The sequence below is a fragment of the Phanerochaete carnosa genome, assembly GCF_000300595.1.
Source record: "Phanerochaete carnosa HHB-10118-sp unplaced genomic scaffold PHACAscaffold_6, whole genome shotgun sequence".
NCBI lineage: Eukaryota > Fungi > Basidiomycota > Agaricomycetes > Polyporales > Phanerochaetaceae > Phanerochaete > Phanerochaete carnosa.
Window position 1 is genome coordinate 3,166,127 of NW_006767633.1, and position 10,200 is coordinate 3,176,326.

The window sequence follows — 10,200 nt, forward strand, 5'->3', positions numbered from 1 at the left end:
GTTCTCACGAGAACGCAAGGCGCATCTTCATTACCCGCAGTCGCATCGTCGTCTGGACCGGGTGCACGGGGGCGTCGATTCGACACACAGCCTCAAGTTCTCGATCTGCGAGTTCAATGTCATGGACATCACCGAGAGCCTCTGAAGTACTTCATTGGCGAGAATACAACGCTAATGTTTCACCCTGAGGCCGTGGACAACGAGGAGTGTGAGCTGGACTTCAAGTGTTCATGGGCGTGATATGACATGGTCCTGCGCGAGCTTTAACCAGAAGGTCTGTTATTTCGTCCATCGACGTCGCAATGAAAGCTCAACGTCCTTCTGCAGCACTTCGTGGAGTGTGGCGAACCAGGAGGAATGTGCTCCTGCTTGACAATCTTGTCGGCGAGTTGAGCCTCTCCACGTCTCCCCCGCCTTCACCGGTAAATCTGTTCGCGTAAATTATCCCAGGGCTCTACTGACAATCGGATAGTTGGTCGCCGACGGGCGGATGTCACCACTCGCCAAGTGCCACCAGTTACGGCCCGGTCTTTGCGAACATTTTGAAGGCTTCATGTGCCAAATGGAGGTCCGTAATGCGTGCGTGGAGTTGAATGATCTGTTTGAGCAACGGCTGCGGTTCGAGGAGCGACTGAGGTGGAAGGAGCAGGGTGACGACGAGAAGCGGGGCAGTCTGGCGACGTTCTTGGCTGACTCTGCCAGTATGTGCACCTCCCTCCTGTTCTTGGTGTTCACACTGACCGTCCGTTTAGACATAAGGAGATCCCTGTGATAAAGCCGGTCGACACCGCGGCAGGCACTGCAGATCATGTCGACCCCCTGAGAAAGTCTGAACGTCTGTAGCGGTCCTATCCTATCCGAAACCCCTCTGACTGGCCAGCTAGAGCCAGCGCGAATGCTCGACATCTCGGCGCATAGCAGCGTCAATGGACGAAAGCGTCGCAATAGTGCGCACACGGAAGACGCCTCGTTTTTCTCACGCACATCAGGTGGCCAAGAGGTGGCAGGGTGAGGCGAAGGACACTTCTCTTAATGTAACCTTCCGGGGTCGCCCTCACGACGTCCCCCTCGCGTTCGTTGCGAATTTCCGATCTTTCGAGATATATGCATCGAACTCTTCGATATCACGACAACAAATTCTGTTCTTAGGCACCGCTTCCCCACTCTGCCCAAGCTCCAGCGGCTGGGCGTGGTAAATGACGAGGCCACGCTCGTCGCTCCGCGCGCTCTTGCAGGTCCTCGTGGGCCTGACGACGTTCCGGCGCGCGAACGGCTCGAGCTCGCCGGCTTCACTTGGAGCAAGCGTCATACCGTGCGCCGGAGGCGGCAGGCGCGTCTGCGTTCCCTTGTGTCGCCACTCATCCAAGCCCTCGAGCTCCGGGAGCGGCACAGCAGGGACGTCAAGATGCTCTTGCTTAACGTTGCATACAACGTGCTCACCAGGACAGGATCGAGCACGACTTATTGTGTCTCAAGGCGCTCGTGGATTTCCTAGCATACAGGAATGGCAGAGAAGGCGAAGAAAGCAAAGAGCAACAATACGGACAGCACATCGGCCCGGAGGTGCCGTGGGCCAGACCGGGTCCAGACGACACAGAAGGCGCGTGACGTCTGTTGTGTGAGCGCTTTGGATCATCGCGCTTGCCAGCTGCACCCACGGCTTGCCCAATCTCCCCGATGCCTATACGGAGTTGGATGATCCATTTGAGCAACGGCTGCGGTTCGAGGAGCAGGTTCGGCAGAAGGAGCAGGACGTCGACGAGGCGCAGGGGATCACTGAGATGTTCATTGACGCGTGCGTACCGTTCCCTGCTGCGTGTGCGCTTCATTTAATGCTGATGATCTTGTTTTGTTAGTCTAGAGCATGGCCTCCCACTGACCGGCGGGTGGGGTGCTGGTATCGACCGTCTAATGATGCTTCTGATCGACTGTGCTGGTACGTCTGTGTGCTCTCCGTTCTCCGTTCTCGCTGACCATTCAGTCAGACTTTGAAAGATTCTTGTTGTTCCCAGCGATGAAGCCGATTCAGACAGTGGGGCCAGCGCCACGGGTCCCGTTGGGCCCTTCTAGACGGGCTCATCTCGGTCTTCTCGCGCACGACGGGCGACCGGGAGGCGACGAGCTTCTCTGGTCTGAGGGCACCTCTCTCCTCGTAGTCCTCTAGGATGACCTCCACATTACTTTTCGCTCACGGATGGCGCAATTCTCCTCCCTTGAGATCCACGTCAACTGATGAGACGTTTGTTGACGCGTTCGTATCCTCCTCTGCTCTACTTGTGCTTCATCTAACGATCCTGTTTTGTTAGTCTGGAGCGTGGTCTCCCGCCGACGGGCGGGTGTCGGCCGCCTGGGGATGTTTCTAGCCGACTTAGCCAGTACATCCGCCTCTTCATGCTGGAGGAGCCCTATCTATCAAATGCTATAGCCTCCAAATCACCACCGACTCACATCCATGCTTCACTCCGCGTTGTTGACCTTCGCGGCTGGGCAAGATTTTGTTGCGACAAATTCAAAAAATAGCGAAGGCCACGGCATGCGCGCGCTTGCTGGCCAATTCGAGATACCCATGGACGGCGTCAACGGAGTTTGAGGGCTCACAGTCTGGACAGAACTTCCAAGATTGCCACGAGATGTCGTCCGTTATCGCAACTTGATTGTTGGCGGGCCCCCTCTCATCGACAATTCCGTCGTCGTCGTTCGATTGTTTACCTTGTGAGACGTACCTGCAATATCTGTGCGTCCCCACGGCGAGGGTAGGAAGGTGTAGATCATTGAGGTCGAACAGTAAGTCTTTTTAGCCTTTTGTTGACTACAATCTCACAGGAAACATCGTTCTTCAGAGATGTCAAGGACCGAGGAGACTTTGTCGCGCAATACGAGCACTGCCTTCGCGGCGATATCGTCGGTATCATCGGAACCTCGGGACGCACCACGAAGGACGAGCTCTCGGTCATTCCCTCAGAAACGATCTTTCTCGCATCATACCTACGCCAGCTACCATCGGGCGCTTTGGGCTCACGGGTCGGGAAAGATGCTACCAGAAGCGCTGTCCGGGCCTCGTCCTCACGAGCACGCAAGGCGCTCCTTCGTCGCTTGAAGTCGCATGTCCAGCTATATTCGCCGGTTCTTCGACAACCTTAGCTTCAAGTTCCCGAGGTCGGAATGCTGATAACGAGCATGGTCACCGGTAACGCGACCGCGAAGTCGTTCATCGTGCACCACAACGGTCTCTACCTCGACCTGAACCTCCGTGCCGCCCACGAGCTGTATCTGAAGCAGGTCGTCATTGGCGGTCCGAACCGAGTGTACGAGATCGGGCGTCTGCTCCGCAACGCGGGCATAGACCTGACGTACAACCCTGGATTTGCGACCTGCGAGTGCCACGCGGCGTGCGCGGACATGTACGACATCATGGACACCACCGAGAGCCTGATTGAGGTCTCATCAGGTACCTCACTGGTGGGAAGACGACGGCGACGTTCCACCCAGAGAGCAAGGACGGCGAGGAGGTGTACGAGCTGGAATTGAAGTGGCCATGGGCGCGGTACGACACCATGTAGAAGCTTGGGGCGAAGATTCTGGCGGGAAGACTGCACACGGAAGAGGCGAACAAATTCCTGCGTGAGCTGTACTGGAAGGTCAATCGCTCCATTATACGTTGCTGTCGTGAAAAGGCTAACCTCCTTTTGCAGTGTAATGTGGAAAGTAGCGCGCCTCGCACAAATACGCGCTCGTTTGATAAGCTCGTTGGTGAGCTCACTGAGCTTGTACATCTCTCTCGCCTTTATCGGTAAGCTCGCTCGAGTACATAGTTCTAGCCCCCCTGCTGACAACCGGACAGTCTGTCATTCACAGGTGATGGCACCGCTCGCCAAGTACCATCGGTCGCGACGAGGTTTTTGCGAATATTTCGAGGGCTTCATATGCGGCAAGAGTCCTGGAATACATACACCGAGTCAAACTATTCTGTTCGAGCTACGGCTGCGGTTCGAGAGGCGCGGGTGAGGTAGAAGGAGCAGGGCGACGACAAATATCGATGAGAGATTCGAGAGGCGCGTACGTACCATTACCCACTTGACCCGCGCCCCACCTAATATATATGCTATGGTAGTCTGGAGCGCGGTCTCCCCTCGATGGGCGGTCGAGATATCCGTATCGACATAGTGTGCTCTTGACTGGCTCTGTCGGCACATGTGCCTCTCACGCTTGAAGCACTTTACTTAAGGAGCGCGACATCAGGCGGGCTGCTCGCGTCGCTTCCATCTCACTCGTCTTCATGTCGGAACCTGTAACTTGTTGAATATGAATTTAATTGAACAGGAGCCTCAAATTGTGCGATGTGGTCTATCATCTGAGAATCACTAAATGCACGTAGAGAAGTCGAAGTCGTAGGACATTTCTGTCGTCGTCGACGCCAGCACCGGCGAGTCTGCACGCGTCCTTGACTGTCGAAAATGGGTCGAGAATGAGTAAATCATAACTACATGCGATACGTGTGTTGAACAATGCTGCAGATTTTCGCGAGGCATCAGCCTCTCTTGGATGGCTGCTGTCGCGAGTGGTAAGTGCGGTTTGTCTCGAGGAAACCTTGCCGGGATCAACCAAACAAGAACCGTTCATTCAGGCGAATACTGTTGAAAACTGCAGGCCAACAGTGCTACTGGTAAACTCTCTTCATTGCTGTATTCTGCACACGAACAGCTAATATGTACATGGCTACTTTCGCTATTCTATCCTCGTCATCCAACATGTCTCGATATCAACTCACTACCACCACCGCCATGCACCCGCACAGACGTCCATCTGAGCAATAACCGCCGTTCAGCACCAACACGACGAAACAGAGCGGAAAGCTCACCTCAGTCTGCGGCACTGCGCAGTTTCTGTGTCTTGCGCCAATCGGCTTATATCGGGGCTACGCGGTGTCTGTCATACGGTCCACTGCGTGTTAGCTGCAGCGTTAGGATTGTTTCCGTTCAGTCACCACGCCGTCTTCGCCACATGAGACTCGTCTTCTGGTATGCTCGTGTTCCATGTATCGTACGAGCTAGCGTGTAAACCCGACCAGCAACCCCGCATTGCTTGGCGCCCAAATGCGCTCGGCTGTGCCGTGCGCCGCAAGTCGTGCGCCTGCTCGGCCCGCGGCGGTGGCCTTCCTTTCATCGTTGTTCTGCCTTGCCTAAGCAGCGGCATCCTGTGGCAGATGAGTGGGACAGGTGCATCCCCAACCGACGTGCGGCTAGGATTCATTCCTCACGGTGCATCTTGCTGTCAGCCGACCGGTGACCCCTCGAGCCGCGAACGTTGGAATACTTTCAAGACGTGGAGGTGAAGGGTAGGGGCGCTTAGTGCCCGTGCCATCTGCAGTCGTAACTTGTACCCGAACGTCAAACGATGGGCACATAAGTTATACACAGTTTATATATAACTTGCTCCTGTAGTTCTGGCTTGGCGCATTCTTACGACCGCATGTGCTGCCGACATTGTGCGGCAACGAGTAAGTCGTCTTCACTGTCCTCGCCGGTGGATCGCAGTGGTCGTAGGTAGACTGCGCGAGGCTGTTGCTGAGCGACACTCCGAAAGAACGTGGCAGGGGCATATATAGTCGGCGGAATAAGGAGCCTCAGCAAACTGCGCCGCTTGAGCTCGCGTTAGGCCTCGTGCAACGTGGTAGGCGGCCAGAGATAGTCTCACCATGAACCTTTCTGAGCGATACGCGGTCTTGTGAGACGGACAGTGCTGTCGCCACCTGTGTGGTCGTCGAAGGGACGAATGTATCTTGTCTTCCGTCCATGTGTTATGCTATAATACGCCAGGCCCAACGTGTCCTAGAGCAGCTACTCGCATGAGTACGGCCTACTCGGCGAGAACTAGGCGACGCACATTACAGCCAGTCTAGCCACATGTATGTGCACTACTCTCGGGGCCTGCCAGCTCCCTATCCTCTCCATAGGTGTCTCGTTGAGTTCTGGGGACAGGTCTATGTCAGCAGGCGGAGGGGCAGAGGGCGCGGAGGGGTATTGGAGCGAGTTAGCAGCCAGCAGCCGGGACTGAAGCCGAGGCCGGGCGGTGGGGCGGCCCAGGTGAACTTGGAGTATATGAGGAGAGCGTCGACGCCAGAAGACAAGGCGGGAGCGCTCTTTGGCAGCAGTGTGCGCTGTTACACGTGGAGGGTTGTAAGCGCGCTCATTTGAAGCAGAGGCAGGTCGCTTGATCACTTCGCTTTCGTCTCTCCCATCGTCTGCTCAAAACCTACGACTGTGTCTAAGATAGAAAGGCTCCATGTCCCAGTGCATGTTCGCCCACTCATGCTTGCCTGGAAGAGCACGCTTCCGGAGTCCGGCCCCATTTTGACTAGTGCGTTCGTCCTCAGGGGACACGTTGGAAACGGGTACGTTCCATTTTACACGTAATTCATGCATTATCAACGACGTAGCAGATCCCCTGGATGCATCGTCGCCTTTCAGATGGACAATGTCGCTGACGACATGGTCTAACGTGGACCGTGCCGAGTACGTGGTCCACCTCCACACCTAACTTCTCCGCACAAGATCAATGTCTCGGACGCAGACCAGAAACAGAGTGGTATGATTGCGCGTCTTGGGACGTCTCCGCTGCTTGACTCATACCTTTGTAACGTCTCTAGGTTGTATATGTGCGTCTCCGCTAGCGCATACGCCGCTCACTCCATATGTGCCGCAACGGAGGGGACGTCTCCGAATTACGCCAATTCGGAACTGCTGCAAATTTAAACGGTTTCTGCCGTCGTATGCTCGGCAGAAGAGTACACCAGTGCATGTTTATGTACGCACCATCGCATTGGAAGGTGTACGTCGCACAAGGCATCCTAGACACTCCAACTAATCTGCCTCATTTTGCTGTCAGATTCTCTGCGTGACTCTTTGGTACGCGACCACCGTACGAAGCCTGAATCAGGCCCTTTATCGGGGAAGAGTCATGTAGCTCAACCGTTCCCGCATCAATTTGCGCTGTGCGGTTTCGTTCTGCGCGGTTATCTGACGTATCGGCCGGGGTCTGGGTCAATATAGTCGACACTGCACGGAGCACGCTACCTCACTCGGATGAACACTGCTGATACTCACCGTGCTTCATGTGCTGCAGGAGTATCAGCTGCCGGGGTGGCTTCTCTCGGTGAGCGCACTCGCGGATCTGTGCAAGTCTATCGCTGATATAATCTTCGAAGGATCTCTGACAAGGCTGTTCAAGTGCAGCAGACTAACACTTCTCTAACCTCGACATTTGTATGGCCAGGCATGTCCGCTACGTCGGGCGACATACTCAGTATTCAGTGGTTGGTGGCCAGCTGCCGGTGCTCGCTGGAAGTAGTACGCGTGAGGCTGAGGCTACGTGCGCAGAAATAGACCCGAATATGATTATCGATAATCCCTCGATTGAATCGCAATGTTGGTCCCCAGCGTCGGTCTCTGGAAAGGCCATTGAGCGTGGGTGAACATTGCATTTATCCAGAGAGCATTCGTGCCACGTGCCATGTGGCGTCTGAGCATCGCCTGCCTATCACAGCGCGGTCCTGGTATCAGGGCGCGAAGTCCTCGTAGTACTCGCCTCGTCTCTCCTCCCTCGCTCATCGTACTACATATTCGACAGCGACTTTGACTCTGATCATGTCTACTCCAAACACGCAGCCTGGAACCGGAGATCACGATGCTTCAGCTGGCTCCTTGGGCTTCCAGAGGCTCTGGGAGGACGCTATGAAGAAGTACAACGATGTTACGGGCAAGGACCTCCGTTGCTCATCTCTCTTCGATAAAATGTCTGGCGCGGGATCCATCGAGGAAGTCGAGAGCATTCTCAGGGAACACGACAAAGGCTTCAAGGCTTTTCGTGCCAACGGCGAGAAGGCTCGGGCTGTTATAGCACCAATCGTTACCCTCACGAAGCTGTTCGTCGACGCTGGTGGCGAGATAGCTGCGGCTTCGGTGCGTTCTCTGCTTATGCTAATTGCCCTTCACTCATCTCCGATCAGAGTGTGGTGCCTGGTGGCAAGGCCATTTTCACGGCGTTTGGAGTCTTTCTAGAGGTACGCCTGTCACTTGTGTCTGCGCCATGTAAACTGTTCTTGCCCGAGCTAACGGTCATCAAGGCAGCGGAGAAAGTTAGCAAGCGCTTTGACGACCTCGAAGGACTTCTCTCGAGGCTCGGAGGAGTTCTCAGTCGCCTCCGCAATCACCTGCAATCATGCTCGGCTCTCAGCGTCGAGCTGGAAGGCATCTTCGTCGGCGCACTCATCCAGCTGCTCAACGTGCTCGCCATCTGTACAAAATACATCAGGAAGCGGACATCATGGCGTACGGTGATCTGCAAGCGCACAAGTAGGGGATATCTTCAAATCATGATGAATTCTATTCCTGATTATCGAGACAGAGGACTATGGCCGGGCTCTCCTTGGAGACAAGGATGTCGAAGATGCCCTTAAGGAGCTAGATAGGCTGACGGCAGAGGAACTTTTGGCCGCCGCGGCTCAGATACTTGATGTCGTGCAAAGCGTCGATGCTAACGTCGGGCTGATCGGCAACAATGTCATGAAACTAGGTGATGATGTCGAGGCTGGTCTGTCACTTTTGCATTACCACATATCTTTGCATATTCTCATCCAACATACTTCTAGTGGGCAATAATGTGGCAGATCTGCAGGCTACTGGAGCCAAATCTCTCAATCTGCATCGTGAGAACAGCTTCTCAGTAAAATTCACTCTAGCTCAACCAGATCTGCAGTTGACAAGGACATTCAAGATTGGCTAGCTCCTCCTGATCCAAGTCAAACTCATGAAGAGCGGCGAACTTCACACTTGACCGGCACGTGCATGTGGTTCTTTGACAGCAAGTTTGAGGAGTGGAAGAATAGTAACAATGGTGTGTACTGGATCCATGGAAATCGTAAGTCTTCAATTCAGCTGTGGCAGGCATGCAATAACTCTGTGTGTAGCTGGAACTGGAAAGAGTGTTCTTTGGTGTGTACACCTTGGCTAACACCCATTTAGTGCTAATGGTGCACCATGGCAACTGCAGCTCGTCTATCATTGAGCATGTCTCATCCACCCCTGGCCTGCATGTGGCCTACTTCTACTTTGACTACCGCCGCACTGAGATGCAGACTGTGACAGGCCTGCTGGCATCTCTCATTTACCAACTTGCTACATGCTCTGAACAGTGCCACAAAGTTCTGGAGCAGTTCCGCAAAGACAACAGAGCCAAGCTGAGTCCAACCAGAGAGCTTCTCATCAGCTGCCTAGAGCGGATACTGCAGACTTCTGCTGGGGCAGTCATCATCATTGATGCTCTTGATGAGTGCTCACCCTCCACTAGGCAAGATGGGCTATTTCCTACCCTTCACAGACTGGTATCAAAGGACATTCCAGGGCTACGCATTCTTCTCACAAGTCGGCCTGAGGCTGACATCCAGAAGGCCATGGATGATTTTCCTGCTCATCAGCTCAGACTCCATGATGCTGATGCACACACTCGTGACTTAGCCACCTACATATCCCATTGTCTTGCTGGAGATGACTATTCAGAGTGGCCTGCTGATGTCAAAGTGGTTGCTGAGAAAGAACTCAAGTTAATGGCCAGTGGCATGTGAGTTAAGCATTTCATTTTCACTTTAATCTATTCTAATTTCATGTAAGGTTTCTCTGGGTCAATCTGCAGCTTGACATGCTACGCAGCTGTCTTCCTGGCAATATTCAGAAGGCCCTGGCCAATTTGCCCCGAACAATTTCTCAAACATACGAGCGGATCCTTGAAGGCCTTGAGTCAAATGAAACTGTTGCAAGGCAAAGACAGCAAATATTCCAGTGCATTGCATTTGCCCAGCGACCACTCTCTCCTTCTGAGCTTGTTGGACTTCTTGCAGTTGACTTCTCAGCCACTGGACAGCCAACACTCACTTCCCACCCTCAACCCATAAATCCAGAACACTTCCTTAGAACCTTGTGCTCTAGTTTTGTGGAGATCATTGACAATCCTGACAAAACAGCCAAGTACCGCCGCCTTGTCCAGTTTGTGCATGGCTCTGCACAGAACTTTCTCATCACAGGCCAATTACCATCTTCTCTTCTATCCTACCGTGTTGATAAACCATCAGCACACACCTTTCTGGCATCACTGTGTCTTCTAGCCCTTCTCTCTGATCGACCACCATCAAGCCTTCCCTATCTTGAC

At 54.0% G+C, this 10,200-nt stretch overlaps 4 protein-coding genes across 4 annotated transcripts; all 4 read left to right on the forward strand.

Annotated features, from left to right (window-relative positions):
* Positions 1–302: 302 nt before the first annotated feature.
* PHACADRAFT_210609 (uncharacterized protein) lies at positions 303–1,604 on the forward strand (the record flags this gene model as incomplete). The annotated part of the gene is made up of 6 exons (XM_007397449.1): positions 303–422; positions 473–705; positions 753–835; positions 885–1,008; positions 1,150–1,432; positions 1,477–1,604. Coding segments are annotated over 6 exons (969 nt in total), but the record flags the coding sequence as incomplete, so codon positions are not given.
* Positions 1,555–4,312, forward strand: PHACADRAFT_258968 (uncharacterized protein). The gene is given in 9 exon segments (XM_007397450.1): positions 1,555–1,795; positions 1,857–1,936; positions 1,986–2,251; positions 2,307–2,784; positions 2,841–3,236; positions 3,249–3,638; positions 3,693–3,790; positions 3,842–4,056; positions 4,112–4,312. The coding sequence occupies 2 exon segments, from the start codon at positions 3,178–3,180 to the stop codon at positions 3,526–3,528; spliced, it is 339 nt and encodes a 112-aa protein (XP_007397512.1). The 5' UTR covers positions 1,555–1,795; positions 1,857–1,936; positions 1,986–2,251; positions 2,307–2,784; positions 2,841–3,177; the 3' UTR covers positions 3,529–3,638; positions 3,693–3,790; positions 3,842–4,056; positions 4,112–4,312.
* Positions 4,313–4,659: 347 nt separating this feature from the next.
* PHACADRAFT_258970 (uncharacterized protein) lies at positions 4,660–5,651 on the forward strand. Its single transcript, XM_007397451.1, has one exon. The coding sequence runs from the start codon at positions 5,021–5,023 to the stop codon at positions 5,330–5,332; it is 312 nt and encodes a 103-aa protein (XP_007397513.1). The 5' UTR covers positions 4,660–5,020; the 3' UTR covers positions 5,333–5,651.
* Positions 5,652–7,643: 1,992 nt separating this feature from the next.
* PHACADRAFT_197262 (uncharacterized protein) lies at positions 7,644–9,619 on the forward strand (the record flags this gene model as incomplete). The annotated part of the gene is made up of 7 exons (XM_007397452.1): positions 7,644–7,958; positions 8,006–8,351; positions 8,404–8,589; positions 8,648–8,704; positions 8,755–8,916; positions 8,966–8,990; positions 9,049–9,619. 7 exons carry the CDS (start codon positions 7,644–7,646, stop codon positions 9,617–9,619), a joined length of 1,662 nt encoding a protein of 553 aa, XP_007397514.1.
* Between the last annotated feature and the right edge of the window lie 581 nt (positions 9,620–10,200).